Raw genomic sequence first — 25815 nt, 5'->3', positions numbered from 1 at the left:
GGACGCGGTGCGAGGCAGTAGCCAATGGGGTTTCGCGCCCTCGCGGCCGCGTGGTGGGGGGGGGGGGAGCTTCAGCCAATCACGATGGCGGATCGCCTAAGCGCGCTATGGAATTGAACGCGCGTGGAACGCTTCACGACCTACTGTGTTTCTCGCCTTTTTTTTCTGCCGCTTCGGCCAAACTCGCATCGGACGCACCGTCGCGTTTATACTTCGCGGCGAGAATGGCTCAGGAAATCTCCGCCGTCTGCGAGGAGCTCATAAGAGCGCTCTACGTGGTCATGGACTCGGCGTCGACGCATCAGCAGCGTGCGGAGGCCTTGAAGGTGAGTGAGCGTACTACCCCCACACCGCCGCCGCCGCCGCCCTGTCCCGTACATGGCACGGCCGGGCTGTTCAGGCAAGGCCGGGGGGCCCGCAAAAAGCTGTAGGCCTCGCTCACTCAATGGGCCACGTTTAAGGGTAAATTTAAATTATTTTTTGTTTCTAATGCAGCAGTAAGTTATTATCAGACGCGGTTCTAGGCTTGCCAAAAAATGCATTGTTGTACTGTACCATATGTGCTCCCAAGGTAACGGGCCCCGGCGTGTAGTGTGGGTTGGGGCAACAGGGCCGACATCCAGCAGTGGATTGAGAATGTGGCAGTAGCAGCACTCCGTCTTGTCGCATGTTGGCCTCTGCCGAAGGCCATCATTGTACGTTATGCCGGCGTGGTGTGTGTGTGTGGCGTTATTGCGTTGTGTGCGGTGCACGTGGGAGTTTCTGCGTGCGAATTGCGTGGTGCTTTTGTCACACAGATGTGATCTCGACACCCGGCGCTACCTCATTCATTCGACAAATCTTTACTGGGCGCCATACGTAATGCGATTTTATGCTGACGTTCTCAGCCGTGCATTGTACACTGACGTCGTAGTATTCACGTAAAGCATTGTCGATGTGGTTACTGATAGTTTAAGTGTACGCCGTGCGTGCAGCTGAGCGCACACAATGCACACTGAGGTTTGTGCACGCGTAGTCGTTTTAAGCTCGGCTGCTCGGTGCGTGAATAGTTCACGATGAGCAACAATCAGCCAAATTCAAGCCGCTTCTGTGAAGGCACACGAGCTGATTTTATCGCACGAGTTCAGTTTAATTTCTCCATCTCCTCGGGTAGACGTCCTTTTAGACATACGTTCCATGGTTTGTCAGCCACATGTCTTGACCATGTGCCAAAGTAAGGTACACCCAATGTGCCAAAGAAAATAACGTGTATCATCAGTGTGTGTACCTCCTGTTAGTACGTGCTTCAGAAACATGGGTCATTTACAAACTAGGATAGAACAAAAACTGAAAAGTGTCCAAATAAGCATTAAGGGACGCGTGCTCGCAATTACAATGAGGGACAGAAAGTGGAACATGGATTAGAGAGGTTAATGAAATAATATAAAATATAAAAAGATAATAACGGAATGACAGCTAAGGAATAAAATGCGCCCGAGAGGTCTTTGCAGCGGAGATGGAACGATACAATCAGTTTATATGCAGGTGCTGGATGATTTGTTGCATTACAAGATTGTGAGTTATAGCGGCGCTTTGCGGAGATTTTGATCGAGCAGTGGATTGATCATAACTCATGATGGTGATGATCTGCCATTATCTTTGCGAGCAATGTGTCCTGAATTATGTCATTAACCCGGACATATCGAATCCAGTTGCTCCTCTTTAAGTTTCTCAATGCAATTCCAAGAATGAATGTCTGCATGCTGCTGATCACACTTGTATTTGTTCCATTTTCCTCGTTGTTACACGATATTTAGAAGGCGTTTTTTTTGTTTGTTTTGTGTGAACGATCCCAGTTTTGTGAAGACTTCAAACAGAACTCCCCGCAGTGCGTCCAGTGCGGAATGATGATGGCAGACAAAGACAACGCAGGCATTGTGAGACACTTGGGCCTGCAACTGTTGGAGCACTGCATTAAGTAAGTGACTAAACTAAACATTATATAAACTATTTTTTTATTTTACCAGGTAAAGCCCACTGAGCTATGTAGCTCTTTTTCAGACGCGACCTGGCCACGTATTTTAGCTCAACGAAGTGGCTGATCACATGAAAATTTCGTTCGTTAATTTATCAATCCGCTTGTCCTGGTGAGGGTCGCGGCAGCAGCATATTGAGTAGGGCGGTCCAGACCTCCCATTCCCTGGCGACAGCTTGCAGAATTCCCAGGCGTTTATAAGCCAGCCGAGAGGTCGTCGCCCAGTGGGGCATGCCCGGTAGAGTTCCAGGGGAAGTCTACCAGGGGGCATCCTTACCTGGTGCCCGTACCACCTCAACTGGCTTATCTCAATCCGAAGGAGCAGTGCCTCGACTTTTGAGGCTAAATTCTCTAAACGTATGTTTTTAAATGTGGAGGGAATAATCGGAGGACCCACAGAAAAATCCACATGACCATGGGGAGAACATGCAAACTCCCAATATACAGGCATCAGGGTCAGGATTGAACCCACGACCCCTGGATATCAGGCGAGGTCGTTAATATCTCGCCACCATGGTGCCCCCAGCAGTGGATTCTCCTGCATTGCATGTGTGTTTCATTCATGGTGTTGATGGGAATTTTTTTTTACTCCAGGTTTCGCTGGAATAACATGAGCCAGGTGGAAAAGTGTCAAGTGAAAGAAAATGTCATGGGGCTACTTTCAAAGGTATGGAGATTACAACACAATGAAAGTGTGACAATGAAGCCAAACAATTATTCAAATATATAGGTATTACTGTATTTTTTAATATTCATGATCAGAGTAAACTCTTTAGTCATGGGTTCTGGATATTTTGCAATTTGTATGTATAATTTCATAGCTCTCCGATGCATTTTTTGTACCATGTGTTGTCATACGATGTCTGTATGATGTCTGACATTCTGCCCCACTTTCTGGGAGCTTCAGGAATAAATAATGAAGAAGCTTCCACCACGTGGAGCGAAATGTCTGCAAACAAATCCGAGTCATACAGCTTGACCATCAAATTCTTGCAATGAAGTTCATTATATTAACAAATAAGTGGTTTAAGTTGTTGCTTTATTCATCTGTGTTAGGATTTTCTCAGGTATTTATAAAATAGTGACTCACTGAAGAAACCACCATTTGGAAGTGTCAACTTTTATGAAAATTAAATGTATAGGTAAACTAAGCTTTCGTATATGTGTGTACGTGTGTGTGTAGGGCACTAAACACCTTCTGGAAGAAGAACCTTACATAAAAGATGCTGTCTCACGGCTAATGGTAGAGATGATTAAACGAGAGTGGCCTCAACAATGGCCTGAGATGCTGCAAGAACTCTTCGCAACCAGCAAATTAGGCGTAAGGATTTAATTTGATATTTTAGCATACATACTAACTTTTCAAACTTATGGTTAAAAATGTTTGTTGAAGTAAATTGCACATTTCTTTGCTTTTCTGAGAGTTCTCTGTCTTACCAGTTAGTTACGCATTTCATGATACAAGATTGATGAATGATGTACATTCAGTACATACATTTACAATACATGATAATCATTAAGTACACATTTAAATAATACTGTTATACTTTCTAAAAATGAATGTTTTAACAAATTCCATCGCCTTAAAATGGCCATGAAATGGCTATGCAAATCCTATAACGGTATTTTAAAGAAATAACCATGACTGTATTGTATGATGTTCACGTTACCCCTTGTAGGAGACACAAGCGGAGCTGATGCTGCTAGTATTGCTGAGATTGGCAGAGGATGTGGTGGCTTTCCAGGCGCTGCCCCAGCAGCGACGGAGAGATATCATGCAGGCGCTTACCCACAAGAATGTGATGCTGCTGGGCTTCCTACTGGATATTCTTATAGAACACTCCAACAAATTCCAGCAACTCGTAAGTTTACCTGGCTATTCTATTCTGTTTTTATTTTACCAAGTAAGGCCCACTGAGCTATATAGCTCTCTTTGAGAAACAACCTGGCCACAAATGATAGCTCAATGGACTGGCTTAGCACGTAGACATTTATAGCAGCCAAATACTCTTAAACGCACATTTCGAAATGTGGAGGAGAAAAACCGGAGGACCTGGAGAAAAATCTACGCCACCACAGGGAGACATGCAAACTCCGGATATACAGGCGTTAGAGTTGGGATCGAACCCACGAACTTCTGTATACTAGGCATCTCGGCAAATTAATTGCAAACTAATAGGTGAAATATTCCAAAGTAATCATTATCCTATTTGTTTTTAATGTGGGATTCTTTTCAATGTATTAATTCCCCCCCCCCCAATAAGTTATTGCCAATGTTCATGTAGACGCAGCAAGCGGTCCTCAAATTATTTAAATAGGCATGCCTTTAAATGTAATCGTATTTGTCTTAAAGTCGTCATTGTCTTCACTAAATTATTTTCAAAGTATAAATTATGATTTAGAGAACAAAAATTAATCGCTTTGTTACAAATTGGGCATTAATAGGCCGTCTGAAGAATCATTATTTGGTCCTTCGTGAGAAATTGCTGACAGGATTGCATGAGCCAGGGCACCAGTATTTTGTGTTCATGTTAAAGGAAGGGATACAGGTGTAGAGGAGTAGAGGAGAGTGGTGGCGTCGTGTGCGCTGTCCGGTGCGGTGACCTCACGGGACGTGGGGTCGCACGCACTGGGCAGTGCACGTGACGTCACCCCTCCTAGGGTATTTAAGGGAGACCCCGTAACGTAAGCGGGGTCACTGGAGGAACGGGGATAGTGGAAGGGGTAAAGAGGGAACCAGGGATAGTGATAAGTGTTAATAGACCCTGGCGGAAGCCTCTAACTCAACCTCCGTCTCCGAGTACCTCCGTCTACAACTCAACAACCTCCGTCTACAACTCAACAACCTCCGTCTACAACTCAACACAGGTTGGGGGGGGGGGGGGGGGGCGGTTGGACTCGGGTCCATTTTAATATCAAAGTGCATTCAGTTTTCATTATCCTTTCCAATGCAATAAAATCATACTCCAAACTTTGGTTTATTGGACCACATGTCCTTTTGTCCTTTCCAGCATTGCCTAGTTTAAATTATCCAGAAAAATCAAATGAGTGAAAATAATTCCATGGGTACATCCATTTTCATCCGGTGCAGTTTAATATTATGAAAGTTAAGTTGGACAGAACAGGGATTCTAAGCTATGCTTTGAATTCTGACAATTTATTTTCTAATTTTCTCCAACAGAAAGACTCTCCAACAGAAGAAGCGCAAAAACAGGTGAACTAAATTTTTATTAAAATATTCTCACACTTCACTGTCATTTTAACATTGAGGCATTCACATGATTGCAAGTCTCACGAGCTTTAGTAAATGTGTTTTGATGTCGGACAGGCCACAACTCATTGCCGGGTGGCGTGCGCAACGCTTGCAACTCTTGCCGGCTTTGTGGAGTGGGTGAACATGACACATCTGGCATTTAAGGACTGTGCCCTTCTCCGCACGCTTTGCTCACTCCTGGGAGAGCCACGCTTTCAGTTGGAGGCTGCGGAGTGCTTACTGCTCATTGTTCGTCGAAAGGTAAACATTTGTGCATTCAATACATATTTTTTTTTATAATACACATCTGAGCTGAAAAATATTAATTACTGTGGTATTAAGGTCATTGGTTCATATGGTAGTACATGTGGGACAGATGGCCATTTGTTAAATTGAGTGCATAATCCTGCATCACTTAAACGAGTGATTACTTTCAGCGATGATGGATCATTACAGGTGTGCGCGGAGCGTGGGTTTTTGTGTAAAAAAAAATGCATGAAAGCAAAGGATGTTATCTGATTATGATAGATTTCGAATTTGTATGACGGGGATTACGTACATTGTTTATACATAGGACATTATTGTGGAGAGTGATGTGATGCAGCCCTGGAGCGTTGTGGAGACTGCAGAGTGCCTCCCCTGCTGCAAAAATTTTAGTCAACTCAAATATTTTTTTAAATTTATTACACCAGTTGAAATCTGGCGGTTGTCACAGCCTCTCCTCATACATACCTATGTATGAGCTAGAGCAGAATTCATTATCGACAAAATCTGATTATTTTGTTACTCATCTTGCTTAGATTTTAACAATCATTTAAAGTTCAACATTGTGTCGTACCTCCCCTGAGGTTTTGGGATGCCTCCCCTTTAAATATTTCAGGTCATGCTACAGTGTTCATGTCAATTGTTTATGTTGTGTCTCTTGACCTTTTGGGCAGGGTAAGATGGAGGAACGGAAACCGCTGCTCGTTCTATTTTCCAAGCCAGCCATGATGTCCATCCTTCAGGCCGCTGTGTAAGTCTGTTATGCAGTTACAATGCACGTGTGATCTAGACACGCATAAGTAGTGAAGTTACTGCAATTTTTTTGGTACGCTTTTCATCAAGATATATTTTTTATGGATTTCCCTCACCTCTGATGGTCAATTGATGCTGCAAACATGACCAAAATTGTCCACTTTCAAATGAACATTCTCGACTGTTGTATGTGTCACTGTTATGGTCCAAATCAAAATATTACAAATTCCTTTACATACATTTTGACGTTTCTAACTTATTGAAACACATGTTTCCACATATGCATTTATAATTATATCTTAACAGCCCCTAGTTCTAAATTCATGAATTTATCTCGCTCTGGTATGCAACTGCCTGCTCGTAAAATAAGAATAAATAATGCCCTTTTGGTCCAGCAAAGCCTCTATGTCTTGTGACTATAAAAGCCGGTGTTTCATTGCTTGGATTTATATGTATAATTTTAACACCCCCACTGTTCATGGCGATATGTTCCGATGGTCCAACCAGGTCTGCTCACGATGCAGGGCTCGAAGAGAGGCACTATTTCTTCCTCAAGCAGCTGTGCCAGGTGCTCATAGCACTTGGGGTGCAGCTCAATGCTGTTTTGGTGAGTTAATGCAAAATCGACCTCGGGGTTAAATACACTGGTCAACAAAAAAATATTTTTTTTCTTGCCTGGACTTTTGCAGCTGTTCTAGACTAATTTCAGGGTGCTGATTCCAAATCTGATCTCAGATTTGCTCTATCACATCTCATTTTATGCTATCGGCATACCCCATTTTCATTGATTTTACCCGAAATTAACTCTGTCACTTATGATTGCAAGTTGTTGCGAGTTAGTAACTGCTTTAGTGTTAAAATATGGTGCTGTATTTTTAGGATAGTGTGTTTATAGTATCATTTGATGTAGATATCCACATTTATTTAATATTTTCTTTTGCAGTTTTTATTGAAAATGCAATATTTGATATCTTAAAAACCTGATGCGATAGACAAAAACTGATGCCAGATTTGGAATCAGCACCCCAAAATTACATTACAACCGTTGGAAAACCTTATGCCAGAAAAAGTGTGTTGACCAGTGATATCATTTGAATGCGTTGTCTAAAATGCCTTTTTTGCTTGTAAAAATGTTTGCGTGTTATTTCTCACAACCCCTTTGCTGCTAGGGCGTCGATAGAAGTGTCGTGCAACCGGCAACTTTTCACGAGTATCTTCTCTCGATTTTGGCTTTCACCAAACATCCCAGTCAGGTGAGGTGAAGATGTAAGCAAACAAATACAACTCGTGCAACTTGATTCTTATATTGCGCTCAATGGTAATATTTTACAGTTCACTTATAATCGGGTTAAAAATGTTTTACCTGTCATTGGTTTTTCTTTTCAGTATCTCAGCTTCAGCACGATGAGCACATGGTGTGCATTCTTTCGCCATGAAATCATTTCTCAGGATGCTTTGCTCCTGCAAATCCTGCCACAATTGCTGGACATTTACACGACAAAACTGCTCAAGGTCAGTACAGCCTAGGGCATCTACGTTTAAAAATGTGCCATCTTTATTTATTTAGTTTCGTAACGCTTACACTTTTTTTTGGATGCTCACAGGTTGGCTTTCCTTCAAAGAATGACAGCCCAAGCTGCGAGTACTCTCGTCTGGACTTCGAGAGCGATGAGGAATACAACAACTTTTTCTCAAGTGAGATTGCACCTTCACCCGCAGCGGAAACTCTAAACATCTGTCTATGATGGAACCTCCTCCGTTGTGTGTGGTGTATACCATGACTTCGCATTTTTTTTCTTTCATACCTTGGTTAGATTTGTGAATCGTTTTTCTTTCATTTTGTATACACTTGAGTTCATTGAACCGTAGTGCTGGAAAGTGATGGCACAGCACCTCACGCACTAGACTCTCAAGCTGGTGACCAGAATTTGATTCCTGGTCACGGTGGGGAGAGAGATCTGAACCATTCCTGGCGAGTTATATTTGTATCGGTCGTGGGCCATTCTTCTCATGAACTCAACCAACAGAATCATAAAATATGGTCACACAGCTCCTATTACTAACACGGCATGGGGAGGCATTCATCCAGCAGTGGATTGACAAATGCTCTCAATTGTTATTCATATGTTTATCTTAAACATGGCTGAGCTTTATAAAATGTTGTTACGGTGTTATGTCCTACTGCTCTAATCTCCTGACCTGAGATTATTGCCAAGTTTGTTATTGATTCACCTTCCATGTGAATCAAAATGTAGTCCTCTTATTATGGAAGTCTATAAATTTACATGAAAAAATGCAGTCATTTATCGGTTTAGCATTTCAGTGAATGGTTGCATATGTTGTGCTTGTTGCAGCATTCCGAGCTCAACAAGGAGAAGGTATCCGATGGGCCTGCCGTATAGCCCCGGAGGCAACCTTCCAGGTGGCTAGCAAGTGGCTGCAGTTTCAGCTCACCGCTCCAATTGAACCAGGCACAAGTAAGTGAAAAGTGGTCGCGTCATACAAATATGAACGTGAATTAATGTTGATGGTGCATAGAATGCAGTGAAGCTCCCTCTGTTACTCGCTCGTATTGTCTACGACTCGCGTAGTTGTGGCCGCTAATAGATCAACGAGAGCTTCCGTTCACTTTATTTTGCAGGCGAGAGAATTCGCATGATAAACATGAATCCAATTTGTGTGGTTGTTTTAATCAATAAGAGGAATTGTGCAGCAAATTTGTCCCATTATCACTCATCGGAAAGTGGTCGCTGAAAACATGAAATTAATCTATTGCAAAACAAAAAATTGGATAAGGCATCACAGCAAACTTGTCCATTCTGTTATCCCTGTTTAATCGCGAGTGAACACGCGGCAAAGAGTGGTGTCACTGTATTTTCTAATTGTCCACACATTAAATATATCAAGAACACATTTGCTTATTTGGCACCGTGTACGACTGTGTTACGCTCCTGAGTGAGTTTTGACTCGTGCGTGCGTGTGTGTCTGATTGTCATAGCCAACGGCTTGATCTGTGACGACGAAGCTGGGACCTGCACCACGTACTCGCCATCTTTCATTCAGTGGGACGCTCTCAACACGTTCATGGATTGCACCATGAGCCACCTCCTCAAAGCCCTGGAGAAAAAGGGGCTGCTCGCTGTGAGGTCTTGCACTGAAAGCACAATCATTTGTACTCTGCCATTGCTTGGGGATAAAAACACGACTTTTTCCTGGCTAGATTAAATACCTGGGTGACCTTTATTATAGGCTGGTATATTCTGCAGAGTAATATTGTAATTGTTTTTAAACATGCGATTTTCTTCAACGGGATGTCATTTGTTTTGTCTGTATTTAGTGTAAACGTACGTTAAAAACACATTATAAACGTGGGCATCATAATATATCAGTTTTGTACCTGTAATAAAATAAGTTTTCTGCACAAAATTGTTATGGTGCCCTGAAAATGCGAAACTTTCATAATATGCGACCTTATCAATCCTTGCCAAACAATTCCTTCCCACCCGTATGCCCTGTCCCAGGGGAACACAACAGAGCCAGGCTTGAAAACGTGTTTGTTAGAGGGGTTGTGTTTGAGCTAGTAGATGAAGGTCAGAGGTAAGTTCCCATCTAAAGATTTTTGTTTTCACTGGCTGCCCTTTGTGTGTGTGTGTTCACACCTGCTGTAGCATAGCGATTAGCGCCCTGCACTACGAATCTGGTGATCGCCACTAACATTGGTGACGAATATCTGAACCAGTCCTGAGCCTCCCCTAGGTCGACTCGGCATCAAATGAGTACCTGGTGCGGTGTGTAAACGTCGCCACTCGGGGACAAAGGCGGCCGGGCATCATGCTGGCCACCCACCCCCTTATGTACCTTGGTGGTCTTCATCGGTGCGACCCGCCAAAGGCACTTGCCCCAACAGTCTGTTAAAGGCAATATGGGGGATCTTTGTCTTTGTCACACCTACTGCAACCTCCTCCTCGACAGCAATTGGTGGAGGAAGGCATCCGCCTGCTGAACCTGGTGCTGTCCTATGAACCCGGCGACCCGCTGGTGCTGTCATGCGCCCTCTCGTGCATGTCGACGCTCATGCCCTTCCTGTCGCATGATTCCTCCGCTGTGCCACGGGTGCTCGACAAGGTGAGGTGCCCTGCATAATCTGTCAGTGAATTTTAGCAGAGAGTTAGTGTGTTGTTTTTTGTCGTCCCTAGAATGTTGATGTGTTCGATTGTTTTAACATATAATGTGCGTTATAAACGTAATACTGGGATGCTTATCAATACTGATATGCTTAAACAATTACAGTAGTACTAACACGAAGCTCGAAATTGATTTGTCCACAGTTGTTCTCTTCCGTGACATTTTGTCAGCAAGAAGGAATCAAGGCACCTGGTGCTTTTGTAAGCCGTTACTGATCATACATTGACACACACACTCTTCACCGTTTCAGTTGTGTGGGTTTTTTTTTTCTTTCAAATAATTTTCTTTCAAAGTTGCCATAGAGTTATATTGCACTTTTTTATTTTATGTTCTAAACTTTTTCCAGGTGCCACGCAGCCGATCTGTGAAAAATGTGCGACGCCACGCTTGCTCGTGCCTCGTGAGGATCTGCAGAGATTACCCGGAGCTGCTTCTGGTACGGAAACGCCGTTCTTTGAGAGATGACCATGTCCGAGCCAGAAATCAGTTTATTTATTTATACGGGAGGAATCCGATGAGCTATATAAAGCTCTTCTTTTTTTTTATCACAGATGTGTCCAATAGGGGCACGGGGTGAGAACGTTACAACAACAAACAATACAAAAACACGATAGCAGTGCAATGTAAAGGCACGGTGAACACATCGCTTAAAAATATTTACAAATAAAGCTTTAACCCTTTTTTTATCCTACCAGGTAATGCCCACTGAGCTATGTAGCGTCTTTTTCAGAAGCGACCTGGCCACAAATGATAGCTCAACGAAGTGGCTTATCACGTGGACATTTATAGCAGCAAATAAATCTAAATAAAAAAAATCCTTACTTTTTTTACCTGAGTTTTTATATATATGTATAGCATCTACCCTATGGTGTGCATTGTGAAATTTCACATAAAGCCTCCACAGCCATAGTCTCGTTTTTTTTTCTCTGGTACTCATTAATGTTCACCTATAATTATATCTTAATATTAATAACCACTGAAATGTTTTTGAAATTATGTTTAAGCATGTTTGATGGTGTTGAACACCTCTGATCCAACGCTTTGATGGTGAAACTCCTAACGTTTCCAAGCTGTGAATTGGCTTGTAAATTACAGTTCAACAAGTGTGATAATGCACCGTTCATTGTAAATCTTTGAGTATTATTCCTTCATATGCAAGCCCCTTCAAAAATAGGTCTTCAGACTTGGCGGTGCTTTCTTAGATAAGTAAATGATATTGTAACGTCTCATAGTTCAAACACACCTTTGAATTCCTCACTCCTTTATCATTCAATGTAACACTTTGAAGGCTATCTTTTCAGATGGCATATAAAGAGCTGATATGAAATTACAATAAAGATTCGAAGACTCGCGCAATTATTTTTAGTTTTAAATGTTTCCCTCGTTTTGTGCTCTGCGCATTGTATTTGCTCTGCAATAAATTCCTTTTGAGTAAACTTACGTGCCGCGTAGGAGGCGTGGTATGAACAATGACGACAATGATGGTTCAATGTTTAAAATGTGCCCGTCGCAGCCGTGCTTTGAGAGTTTCTGCGAGCATCTCCTGCGCCTGCATAAGATGGAAGGCATGACCCAGCTGGAGCGAGTCGCCTTCATGGAGTGCCTCGTCATCATCAGCAACAAGCTATGCAACTACGATCGCCAGCGTGCCTTCCTGGAGCAGATGCTGACCACCCTCATGGCGTTGTGGATGGAGCCTGACATGCAGCAGTGAGTGCTGCTTCTTGTTGGGTTTCCCAGGCATCGTATTTGAGTGAGACACTTGCGTAGATTCTATACGTAGAAGGACCCTTGTAGAGTAAATGGGGCATTCGATAACACGTTCATTTCATAACTCTTAAAACAGGTGCATTGCGTGGATAAAGATCGAGTAACATTAATTTACAGTCCTTTTGACAGTCCACTGGTGGACAAAGAAGACCTCCCCCACCCCATATTGTTCGTGGTAACTTTTGTTATCTTACTTCTCAATGGCAGTCGGTGTGAGTTGGTGAAGGGGGTTGCCCAGAACCGGTTCACATATTCACTCGCCACTGATGTTGGCTGTGACCAGGCGTCAATATTCCGGTCTCTGAGTTTATAGCGCAGCGCACCAAAGACCGCACACACCATTACCGCACCCAACTATATTTAGCTAAGTTTTTATTTAAAAGGAGTAAAACTATCGAGTTAACCATCAAATTATCATTGGGTTTGTATCGGTGCTGTCATCATTTTTGGTTGCCAGATTTTATAGCGTACCATTGACAAGAGGGTCAAGATAACATAATGTAGCTTGTTGGAAATATGCTGGCATAGCCACAATCCTGTTAGAATAAGTAATATTTCCCATCAACTGATTTGATGACTGACATATAAGTAATACCCATGCACAGTGTAGCGTGCTCCCTTTATTGCTGGGTTGATTCATTTGCCACACCAGAACTTTATTGATTATATACTAAGCTAAATCTCTTTGTTGGCTTCCTTGGAAATTGAGCCTTCCAGAATGCGTAAAAGAGAAAACGGTCATGCGTTGTGTTGTACCTAAGTGACTGGATACGCATCGGAAGGACACACTTGGTATTACGGCTCGCCGCATGATTAGTTAGTTAGTCGACCGGCAGGCTGTGTGTGGTGGGATAAAGTGTGGCTTACTCCCACCTCTTCCAAGATGTTTGTCTCGCGTAGAAGATTTGGCCAAATACCCTCCAAAGGGGCTCTCAAAAACGCCCCTCACGGGGAGACCCTTCCGCCAGTAGCGGTGTGAGCAAGCAATTTCAGGGCTGCACCTTTACCTTTCATATAATGGGATATGTGTCCTTGCGGCTTACGCCTGGCCGCCTTTATTATTTTCGCCCCAGCGGTTATACTGGGTGATAAAGTCTGGCTGCAGAGACCTCCATCTAATTCTCTGTCTGAAAGCGAAAGCCTACCTTACTGTAATGAGGGTGCAAATGCAGTGCATAGCACAGTGGAGGACCCATACATTTTACTCAACTAGATTGTGTTAATATTTAACTTAACCAGAAACAGATGTTGGTGCTTAAAACGTGTAGGCAATATGCGGAGGCACATCTGACGTTGTGGGGCCTGTGCATAAATATACACTGGTGCACTCTTTTATGCTTCACACCTGTACCCAGCCCACCTCCGGACCCACACGGACTTGCGTGGAGAAGCATGGTCAAATCCCCATGACCTGTATGGCGTGAGGATGCACACACTCGCCCTTTTGTAGATTTGCATAACCGTTGTATATTCTTTGGAATGTACATAAACTTAACTGCATAGACGATTTAGGTTATGTTGTATCATTACACACTTGGTGCTTTCGTTTTGCACCTTCCTCTCCAACAGAGCCCTGTGGAGCACAGATGGATTTTTGGCGTACTTTGGATTGGACAAGAGCATTGTGCCGGATGGAATGGAGGACATCGCAGGCCTTCACCGTGGTCAGGTACTTGGTCTTGGACCAAAAGTATTAAAAAGTTGCTTTACGACCTCTGCTCACATGCAATAATGTACCTCTTTTTGAAAGTGATTAAACTAACATTTTACATGCCATGTGCTTAATTTTCACATGGAAAAAAAAATTGCCATTTTAGTGCTTTGTTGTAGAAATTACCCTGCGCTCATTACTGATCAACTAAAGTTTCAACTATCGACGGCCCAGCTCGCAGTTATATTAATTTGAGAAAAACACATCTCCAATGTAAAGTGAGAATTTACACAACCGTTGTTTGCAGGTGGAATTGTTTCCTGCGTGGTTTAGGGGGAAAAGACATCCCATTGCATGTGTGGGAGGTGCTGTTTCTGTGCACAATGCCCGGCGAGCGTTGTCAAGGAATCGTTTGTCGTGCCTTTGCAGCTGGTGTACTGCATGAACATGATGTGCATGCTGGTGAAGCGAGCCAGATGGCCGGAGAGCATAGAGGAGGCACAGGCTGGCGGTTTCGTGGTTGGCGAAACGCCCTCGGGCGGCCCTGTCTATCGCAACGCGTGCTCCCAGTTTGTTTGCAAGATGCTGGAAAACATGCTGACACTCTCCAGGTGAGGCTTCGTGCACGTCAAGTCGCACGCAGCGGGTAGTTACACCGGATGCAAATGCTGTGGACGTCACGTGTTTTGTACGCCCGTGACCAAATCACCAGAAATGCGCCTGATCTAATGGATCTCAGAAGCTAAGTAGAGTTCAGCCTGGATAGTGTGCTTGCTTGGGTGACAAACTTACGTAAACAGGTGTTCAGGATGCTGCAGGGCTACTTTGTTGACAGGAGAGAGGATTTAAACAAAGTCCATTGTTGGACTGTACTTGTATGTTCCCACGTCAGTGCTCCCTGTCTTCACCAACCTGCACTGACCAGCATGGTGAAGTAACATGAAATAACCCCCATTACCCCCACTTTGTGGGGATGCCCTCATCCAGCAGTGGTTTGACAAAAGGATTGTACAAGTGCACATGTTTATGGTGTAACAGGATATGAAAGTTACATTATTTATCCTAAGACCAAGTATAATTAAACTTGTACAGATAGGCACACAATAGTCATGCTGTGTGGGCCCAGTTTTTTTAATAATATGGCTGTGATTAGTGGCAAATGCCACTGCTGGTACAGTCTTATGCTTGCATTTCAGTATTCAAAAGAGAATAATCGTTTTTATGGAAAAAGCTCATCAAAAGTTGAAGGATGTGCCCGTCTTTCTATTGATCATGAGCATTACTTCACCATACTTCACCACGCCAGTTAGTGCGCGTTGATGAAGGGGTAGCCCAGGTCTAATTCGGATATTGCTCATGCTCTGATGTTAGCTGGTGCCAGGGATCAAACTCAGGTTACCGAGTTCATAGCAGAGTGTACGAACAACCGTGCTCACCATACCACTCATTCTTGGCGAGCTTGAAATATATATATACTTTGTATATATCAAAACATTGCTGAAATTCTGACATTACCAAACTAAAGCACGCATTGCAAATGCAGCTTGCAATACTTGATATATAGTGTATGCCAATATAAATGTATGATAGCATAAAACCTTCTCGGTTCAATTACTTCATTGGGTAAAAAAAAAAAAATCGAATTTCCTATATTGCAGTGCATGGCCAATAACCTATAGTATACTGAAGGTCACTCTTACATAATTACATTTCTCACACTGTTTAGCCATTGGTGCCTTATGGTGGGACACATAGGCACGACACCCAACAGCTGTTCTGGAAACAGCATCCATACTCTGTGGAATTCCAACAGTGTTTTGATTAAAAAGCATTTGGAATGTGTTGTATGTGCGCCTGTGTTGCAGGACTTTTCATTCCTTCTGGCTACCGGAGCAACGTGCCAAGTTAAACAAGGACTATGAACTCGCATTTGAGTGCATGGAATCGGAAAAACATAACCTGCTAGGTTGGTGAATGTGTGCAATTTATTAATTGTTTGTGTGCCTGACCGAGACCACAGCAAAACATGTTTATTGTTATAATTATGAGCTATCTTGCAACAATACCACATGGGGAAAATGTTCATTGTTCAGCTTCTTCGCTGCATCACAATACAGCAGCTCCACCTTTTTTGATTGCCAGCCAACCTTGCCTGCAGGCTTGAAGGACACTAATCAAGATGGGATGATCATAGGTTTTATCAAACGTGTTCTATGTAATCATGTCGCGCGATGCTGTTCAAAACTCTAATTGGATACATTTAATGTTAATTTAGTTTGTGCTTTGAGTTATTGCATTATTGGTCCAGACTAGACAATGAATGCAAGCATGCATCACAGTGCGCCCTTTAATACAATATAAAAAACAGGATTAATGTGTGTTCTTGTTTGTTTATTGGCCGTTTCATATGGTTGCCTCAAGCCATCCCATTGCCCCTTACTGAGCACCACAAGAAGATCCGAACGCCGCTGGAAAGAATGCAGAGTTTCATCACCACAATGCACGAAAGCTGGTAAATGTCCCTACATCTGCTTCATATTCTTTTCAGTATCCCTTAAAAAATGTAGGAATGTAATATTTAAAGGCATTAGCTTGTCCGCTTATGGGACGTATAATCCATTTGCAGGAAAAAAGTTAAGATGCTGCGACTATAAACTCATTGGGTCCAGAAAATGTTATGTTGAAAGAGGAATGCTAATGCAGTCACCTGGTGATTATCCAAGGTAATAAAAGGGACGAGCATTTTTACGTAGCATCATTCATGCATCTCAGCCGCTACACAATCCACAAACACGGAGGTGCATAGATATCAAGTTAGTTTAGTCAACTAGTGGGTGTTTATACATGTGGGAGGTGTTTGTGGTCAACGTGGGCACTGAATTACTGAGTCTCGAAGATTGAGGAGCAGCTTTTCACTAAAGCGGCATGAGTTAAAGGGGTGAGTGAGCACTGTTAAACCACAACCTGGGTAATTTACCAACAAATAGTCGGCCGTGGATGGTAGTTTAATAAGTATAACCCGTAAAAACAAAGTTTTTCACTCTAAATCCTTTATATGCGTGGCGGCTAGAGTCCTCTCGTCCTCTGGCTTGAGATGGCTGCCACCTATGGGTCAGATGATTGTCTGCCAGTATTAAACAATTGGTAATTAAATATTTAATTTGTTTTTCCTAAACAGTGTAAAATTTTGGAAAAAAATTTTCACGAACATTAATTGTCACACACAACGAATCTGTGTGCAAAATGTCGGCTCGATTGGATCACGGGAAGTGGGTTAAAAAACGACCGAAAGGTTTGCACGGTCGTAAACAAGCAAGCAAGCAAGCACGCAAGCGAACTTAATATAAAGGATTTAAAAATAGCATGTACAGTAGTGAAACATTGCATGTATTTACAACATTGTGTTGTCATAAAGGAGATCCACATTGGCTATTCAGTTGGCATTATTGTTAAGTGCTTTTAATGCCTCCTTTTGTTCTTGCTAAATGAAGCATATTTGTGTCCCATCGCATGTGACAGCTACATTATACTGGGCAAAGTAGGGAGTGCCCTCGGACGTGACTTCTACAACATCCCGAATGTGGCGCAGTTGCTGCTCGATTCGGCTCTCTCCCATCTGGACATCTCTACCGAACACCGCCTTCGAGCCCTGCTCAATATCCATTGCTGCTTCCCCGTGTCGTATGAGTGAACAACTTTGCGTTACTTGTATACCAATCAAAATAAGCCTACTACCAACGATTCGAGTCACTTGTATGTATATATGTTGAACTTCTTTCGCACCATACGTGCAATGATATTTTTTGTAAATTGAATCATTTTCAGATGTGCGGTGTAAAACTTTGTTACGTAAAAGATGTATGCATTCTCGCCGAAAACAAAACTGTTCTGACCGCAAAGGGTGAAAGCCAACCAAGTAATCATTTCTGTACATCAATTCGTTTGCTCATGAGATATTTTGTACGGTTGGATCAATGTTGACAACATTTTCAGGGGTGGCTCATGACCACAATATCTTGCCTCTGATTGCTTTTTAGATAAAAAGGTCAAAGGGAGACCAAGGTTATGGCAATATCAAAAGCCTAGCATTCCTGCTTGTACCCACGACATCTGAACCGTTTGATCATTTTGGACAAACTTTTCAGAGACTCCGAGACCACAAATGTCTTGCTTGGAATTGCTTTTCAAAACGTCAAAGGTTAAGGTCACAGTGCTTTTGAGAACTAGCAGGGAGAGAGGTTGCAGTAGTGAGCAAGCAAAATTCCACCTATCCCTCTTTAGTGTAAGTAAATAATGCTCAATGTGGGAGTGTGTGTGTAGCAGTTGTATTGCTGTACGCCTGCGTGCTTTGCACAAAGTATCAAATGCTGCCATCTGTAGGAATTGGAAAATGTTGCAGAAGGTATTATTGTTGGCATTGTCAAATATGTCCTGTTCTTCTATCTGTCTATTTAAACAAGCGTTGGACAGCACTTGGGCGATACAGCAAAATTAATAGTTGTACTATACTCCGATGCTCCCATATGTGTGCTCCCCACTATCGCCCATCTGCACCGACCAGAATGGTGAAGTTTAGTCAAACAACCGTCGTGACCTACATGGTGGGGGGAAGCCCTTATTTATTGGTGGATTGAGGAAAGGGCTGTACATGCACTTAACCGTCGAACATTCTTCAGCCCATTCCCGCGCGACGTTACGACCTCTGTAATGTGCACACGCATTGGCGCCGTCGCTCGCTGCATGCACCAGCATGTCGAAACGATGATGGTGGAGCGTGAACGTTTTCTGTCGTGCACATTGAGCAGAGCCACTTCCCTTGACCGTGCTGCCCACAGTTCTTTCTGAAGCTGTTCATTCAGACGTGCCCCGCTGAGAGCTACAACTCCGTTCTGATTCCCATCTGTGGACCCGTGTTTTCTGTGATGCTGCAGGTGAGCGGCGTATGAATTAACAAGGCGTTCAAAATATGCCCGACACACAACCCTTGCTTTGGCACAAACTGTTGTCTTGTTAAGTTGGTGTTTTAAAGAAGTATTTGTCTAACCTCGTTTGTGCAGTCAAATGAAAAAAAAACACTTCACCACAGTGTATTATGAGATTGTCGTCTTGTTTAAACTTTGGGTTCCGTGTGTTGTGTGTGGTGATGCCTAAACGTATATCATGATTCTTTGTTTCGCCACAGAAATTGAGCATACTGTGGCAGAACTTGGTCCAAAGGTCAATGGAGAGGTATGTTAAATGCATGTTTAATGAAGCAGTGTCCGTTGTTACATCTTGCACCCTCCTGTCTGATGATTGCAGTATAAACTGTAGTCCATAATAGAGGTTTTTTGGGTTAGATCGCGTAAATATAAATGCGTCGTTAAACCGACCACCACCCGACACAGCCAATTAGTAAGGTGTCGGGTGGTGGCTGATTTAACGACACATTTTATATTTAGGTGATATAACGCAAAAAACCTTTCATGGATATTATTGGTCGCGAAAGTCTCCGTGTTAAAGAAGCCGTAGTGCTATCCATCCCTGGCAAGGACCGACAACATTTGAACATGGATTACGGCTCCTAAAGGACGTTGCTGATAATGAGCATGCTGGATTTGTTCTGTGGCTTAAACAACTATTCGATATTGGGGAAATCATATTTCCTGTTAAGAAAAGCAAGTAGGCTTGAACAGGGACACATCGCTGAAAAGGACGATTGGCTGATCATTAAGAATGATGACAGATCCACCCCCCCCATCCCATCCTTTTCCCCCTTGTGTTCCTCTTCCCCATATAAAATAAAATCTAAGTTCCCGCTTGCAGTCCCTTTGCGAGTACGGCAGTGAGCTCGCTTTTCTCCCTGAGCACCGTTTCGGGGCTTTTTTTCTGCGGAATTTCGGTGCCCTCTTTCTCTTGTTACTGTTTGTTCTCTGTATCCAGCCTCTCTTGTCGAGTTAAAAAACAACAACAAATTAATGACGACAGATTGGCAGCTGTGAACATCCCCAAGAATGTGAGCGCATCGTGGAGGTAGAGTGATGAGGTCAACTCGTTTGAATTTCATGACTGAGGGATGGTAATGACCTTAGGGAGACCTTCATCCAGCAGTAGATTGAGCATCATCACGGTTGATGTAACCTCATTATTGATGACTATGCTATTTTCGTAATGCGTTTTGAAAAAAGTTCCGAGGAGGATCGTGCGGATGATGCCCAGGAGGTTCTGGAGGATCAGCTGACGCGGTTGGTGACACGCGAATACTTGGAGATCCTCTGTGAGTCCTAATTCAAATCATTTTCACTACGTTGCTACATCTTCTTGGTTCTTTCGGTAAAGTCACGTAGAAGGGAAATAATAAAATAATACACCAGTGGTTCTTAATCTTTACTGCAGCCTAACGCCCCTTTGGTTCTCAATCGTAAAAAAAAAAGTATGTTAATAAATACATAGGTTTGATGAAATAAAGTCGTTGTACGTACGTGCCCGTGCTTAATTTGTGTTTCGATGATTTACGTTCTAAAAAAATCTGGCCACGTCTCCTAGAAGGGCATCTCGCACCCCCAGGGGGTGCGTGCACCCCAGGTTAACAACCAATACTTTAAGCAGATGGCCCTGAGTAGATGTGTTATGTCCCTTAAGATAATCATCAGCAACTCACATCAGTCAAGTGACTCGTGTGGCCTTAAAATGGTAACGTAAGAAATGCACGACATTCTTTGGTTCTTTCGGTAAAGTCTTTACCGAAAGAACCAAAGAATATTAATTCCTGCAGTCACGAAAGTTTTAAATAGAAATATGCACGACAATTGCTGTTATCTGGCCATTGCTGACTGTAATTCTGCTCTGACTATTCCGTCGATTTCTTGTGCAGGTGCTTGTGTCAGTGTGAAAAAATCTGCAGAGCTGCCGACCACTATGGAGAATATGGATGGTGCGTTTTGAATAAAACATTTCACTATTGTGTAGTTCAATGAGCATTGTTTATACCGTTTATTCATTACCTTTTTATTAGCTGTCCGCTGACTGCTGTGTTATTTTCTTTGTTCAGAGGATGAGGTCATGGCGATAGAGGCTGCCCCAAGTGAATCTGATGAAATTAGTGAACTGGGGAAGGGGCTGATCATGAATGAGGTATGTACAAATCTACGCACATAAATGTGAAGTAATGCAATGCAGTGTTAATGTGTTATGGCAAATTTCATAGTCCATAGCAGGGCTAGCCAAATCATGGCTTATGAGCCGCATGCAGATCTCGGGCAGTTTAATTTTAGGCCACAAGAGAAGCAGCTCATTTTATTGTCAATACATTGTTTGAAACGGGGAAAAATCTGCGAAATAAAAGTGACCCGGGGCAGTTGTCCCTGACAGCTTCCATGAGTTATCCTTCTTCAGATTTCCAAATTTAAAAAACTCCGCAGCCATCCAGCGTGAGCGAATTGGCGGTGTGACCACCGTGTGCGTCTTGTGGGCCTCAGCCACGTGAGGCGGCTCGTAAGGCCAGGAAAGTTTGACCACCACCTGGTCCCATAGTGTGTTGTTGTTGTTTTACAACATGGTCCTCTTGTGCAATAGGAGGCCTGCCAAGCGATCCTCTTGAGTGCATTCACTGCTCTCTCCTGGAATGACACTCCTACCTGTCACAAGGCTGCCACCCACCTCTGCTGGCCGGTCCTCAAGCAGGTGAAAACAGAGATGTGCCTTGGGAATGCTTTCCAGTCATAGTATTGACTGTTGGGTTAATTGCACCCAAACATTTATATGGCCATTCTTCACCAGCACATGATGTGCTCTGATGAAGGGCAATTGTTCAATATGTCGCCTATGATATATTTTTTAATTTAATTTTTAAGGGAGTATTATTGACTGCCAACCCAGAATCACCGAATAATAACACTTGTTATGTTACACATATAGCGGGTGATTAATTTGTAAAAATACCCCACTGATTTGTGAGGACTCTCTTGAGTTTATTCTCAACGGGTAGTTGAATAGTACGATTGTGATGGCTCCTTATCTTAGCAGAGGAGAGGGTTAACATATGTATGAGTGCATTTAGATTGGTCGGACTCATGCAGACGCTTTGTTATAAATTAAATACACTTTTCTATAATTTTCATATTTTATGTAGAGTAGTTCCAACTGGGTCACCCTCTTAGTACTGCATTCATAGTCTGAGATGCTGTAATGAATGGTAAATTATAGTCATAAAAAACGTACTAATTTAGAATCTTGCATTGATTTGGTTTCCTGCGGGTGACCTATGGTTGACCCACAAAACTGGTCAGAACTAAGTTGCTTTTACAGATAACCGTTCGGTTGCCGTTCAGACATGACGCGATGAATATAGCCCAAGCATCAAGCCGTAAAAACGACTTGGTTCCAACTCGCTTTGCGGGTTACCCGTGGGTACCTGCGGATAACCGACCTGACAGAGCACTCTACAACAGAGTAACATCCGCACCTCCGATTAGCACGGTTGGCTACGTACGGTGCGAAATACATTCAACATACATACATAAATAAAACACCTAACCACTATACTTGCTTTCACAGGCAGCACAGCACTCGCTATCACCAGAAGCAATGGTGTGGTGCTTCACAGCTGTTCTGCGGGGGCTGGAAGTGCATGGTCAACACGACTGCAGTCAGTCCATACTGGTGAACCTGGCGTTCCAGATTTATGAGAACATGGTGAGTGGCTGCGGTGCCTGTGTTACACCATAACCTTGCCCATGGAGGGTTTTCCCGTCGCGGATTTGACTTTTCGCGCCAAATGTATTGATCGCTCCGCTGTGGCTCGAACATTCGTGGTTGACCACGGGATGCCTGTACACATTGTAAGTGCGCTTTTCGCAATGATGCTTCTACGGAAAAATATCCACGCCGTTTTGCCTCAAACGCAATTCATCACCGGTCTCATTTCACGTGCTCCCAGTGAGGCAGTGAGGTTCAGCCGTGTGATTTTTCTTACATTTTCATCAGTACCCTTATTGATTATTTTGCAATGGCCCCTGAAAGAAAATGAATTGGTAGTGATTCTAGTGACAGAAGCAGAGGAAGGTGATGTCTCTTAGTAAGAAAGTTGAATTCCATGACAGCCTTGCACAAGGTGAGTGCTGCATCATTAACTTGATGTTCATTTTCAGGTTTGCATTTATTTATGTGTACATAACAGTACTGTACACTACATATTTTTTTTTCATTCTATGCATTTACTCTACGAGTTATATGTAACTTTATGTAAAATAATCATTTAACATTGAAAATACTTTCTGTTTCATGAAACAAAAGGGGGAGGGGGGTGTCATATTGCAGAACGTGAATCAAACTTTCGTTTTCCTATTTGTCTTTGAGGATTTGCCGATTGCGGCTATTTAAAAAAACCATCCACTCACAACAGTTCAGAACCAAGTGTAATGACAGGTGGCGGGCTGGATTTGAGCTCGGCTTGGTCAACTGACCTCTGAACCACGTGGCCAACTTAGGACTGTGTATATATGTATATATTTGCCACCAGAATGCTTTTTTGAGAATTCATTATTTGCCATTATTCCTTGCGACCAGCTTCCTGGCATAGTGTAGATTCATTTATATTGGCTTGCCATGCCACTGACTTCTCTTTAGAAATGCACCCTTTCTTTTGTGTTAGTGTTGCTCGATAGAACACACTGATGCATCGCGGTTTCAAGTCGTTTTTCAGTCTTGTAGCCCTTGAAACCATCCTTCTCATCAATGCATCTCACTTCTGCTGTACAAATAGCTAATTCTTTGTCCAGCACCTTAATCAAGGCACTATATAAATTAAAATAACATAAGTTAAAATCATCGTTCAGCTGTGAAATGTAACTTTCTTGCGAGTTTATCACTTAAGATTGCACAATTTGTTTTAGCTGTAGTTGCTTCCTAAAATGATATCCGTGTGAACCCATCTCTCAAACCCTGTTTTTCCAGCGGCCCCGCTTCACCGAGCTGAACGCCATAATGAACCAAATCCCCAACATCTCGGCAGACACCCTCAGTATGTACGAGCAGAAGCTGATCGGCGATCTGATGGCTCCTGAAGGGCCTCCGGGGCCCGTTGGACCCAACGCTGTGAAGCAGGCTGAGAGGCGACGCAAGGACACTTTCAAGAAGCTGATTGCTGGCGTCATTGCGGTTGGTTACAACTTGAGATTGTTTTTATTCGTTCATTGTCTGTCTCCTGTACTTGTATTTTAGTCCGAGTCGGTCTTTTTTTTGTTGTTGAAAAATCTGCATTTAATTTCTCTGCGTTTTTTGGAGGGTTTTTACTGCATGTTGCACGTATGTTAAACTTATTTCGCACCTTACATAGATAATTGGGCATAATGGCTGATATTTTGCTCCATTTCCTGAGAACTACAGCAACCTCTCATTGTAGAAGCTCCTGGTATGTAGATCAATACGTTGAACATCATGCCAAACATGTGGTCCAACCCGAAAACACGAGCTGTACAACAATAACCGTGAATATGAATGCAGTGGGGTGCTCTGGCGTATTTTTTTTCGTGTGCTTTGCTCTTCTACCTTTTCACACTTGTGTCATGACCCCGCCACTGTTCATCTGTTTCCATGTCTGCTCACGGCTTGCAGAAAGACATCGGGCAGAAGTTCCGCAACGAAATTCAGATCCGTGACCTGCCGCGGTTATTTCAGCGGCAAAAGCGGACCGTAAGTATTGAAGACCAGGAGAAAAGTGACATTGGCATTATGGCACTCTTCGTTCCTCAGGCCCAGTCTATATAATTACCACTTGGCTTAACCTCAATGCACATGGGGTATGTATATCTTAATTTCATTTTGCGTGGTTAGTTCTTTGGGTACTTATTTGAACAAAAAAAAAATTACTGGCCGATTAAAATATAATGCTGCAAACGAGCTCATCCATTTCACACAAATGAACAGCGTTTTGATTAAATTAAGTACTCTTGTTTATCTGATTGCCATCAGCACTGCCATACACCTACACTCATGGCTGGGTTCATCAATGTCTAATAAAGGTTTTTGATTAAAAGTTGAACATTTTTCGGTGCAATAGTTGTCATCGAATCGGCTCATTGATGGGTTACAAGCCACTTATGGCCAACACAGATTCCTAATGGCTACTTATTCTTTATTTCTTAATCATAAAACCACCAGTCGTCTTAAATCCACATTAACTCATTCTTTATATGGTAACCCACCATACTATTGTTTTACCTGTACTTTCTCAGACATTGATATAATTTATGACGTTCTGGAGAGCATGACCAAGGGTACACACACTCTTTAAGCAGTGTCTGCTTAGACATGCTATGTAGCCCCCAGGCATTTTAACTGGGAAGATAATATAAATAGCAGTGTTAGTTTTGCCTAAGTTATGAAATTCAAAACGAAGGAATATTTTATAAGGTTTATGCTGCAGCTTTTTTTTATTCCCTTTCATACTGTACTGTCCTGCCCTAAACCCAAAATGTAAGTGACCTTTAATTATTGATTTACGCGTTAAATTTTTATGTATTTGTCTGTCACTTGCATTTTTAAGGGGTGTAAAGAGCTTAAACTACGAGATGATGCTTCAATCTTTAAAACGAAAATCTTATTTTTTTTTTGTTTGATACAGTTGTGTTAGTCTTACTAAAACTTGACTCATTAGTGTTTGGAAAATATCGTGTACAAATTTACAAGCGTGCTGTGACAGGTGATGAGTATACATTTGTATTTTTTATATGTAGAAGCCAATCGAGTAGTTGTAATAACTGATTATTTCAGTGCGCCACATTGTTTTATATGTGTGTTGCCATGTAGTGTTCCCCTCACGAATGAAGCCGTTACTTGGTTTCTCACATTAAAAAAGTGGCACAGTTAAGATTTGGAGACTTTCCATATCCGTTTACTGACACTGTTGTTCTATGAAATCAATAAATGATGTCGATGTATTATCCA

The 25815-nt window shown here is 42.6% G+C and overlaps 1 protein-coding gene across 1 annotated transcript; it reads left to right on the top strand.

The window, feature by feature from the left end:
- The first annotated feature begins 106 nt into the window (after nucleotides 1-106).
- Nucleotides 107-25815, top strand: XPO5 (exportin 5). Its single transcript, XM_061568303.1, has 32 exons — nucleotides 107-326; nucleotides 1836-1957; nucleotides 2609-2681; nucleotides 3198-3335; nucleotides 3694-3876; nucleotides 5196-5228; nucleotides 5343-5528; nucleotides 6206-6282; nucleotides 6792-6891; nucleotides 7454-7537; nucleotides 7671-7796; nucleotides 7889-7979; nucleotides 8639-8761; nucleotides 9283-9425; nucleotides 10257-10409; nucleotides 10613-10669; nucleotides 10816-10905; nucleotides 11983-12179; nucleotides 13809-13908; nucleotides 14320-14501; nucleotides 15756-15856; nucleotides 16312-16402; nucleotides 17410-17546; nucleotides 18724-18821; nucleotides 19073-19119; nucleotides 20058-20146; nucleotides 20744-20803; nucleotides 20921-21003; nucleotides 21445-21552; nucleotides 22426-22563; nucleotides 23824-24027; nucleotides 24484-25815. The coding sequence occupies exons 1-32, from the start codon at nucleotides 108-110 to the stop codon at nucleotides 24634-24636; spliced, it is 3786 nt and encodes a 1261-aa protein (XP_061424287.1). The 5' UTR covers nucleotide 107; the 3' UTR covers nucleotides 24637-25815.

This window comes from Lethenteron reissneri, chromosome 41, assembly GCF_015708825.2.
Source record: "Lethenteron reissneri isolate LAM-NWPU_2019-01 chromosome 41, ASM1570882v1, whole genome shotgun sequence".
Taxonomy (NCBI): Eukaryota; Metazoa; Chordata; class Hyperoartia; order Petromyzontiformes; family Petromyzontidae; genus Lethenteron; species Lethenteron reissneri.
This window is presented reverse-complemented; position numbering and strand designations above follow the sequence as displayed.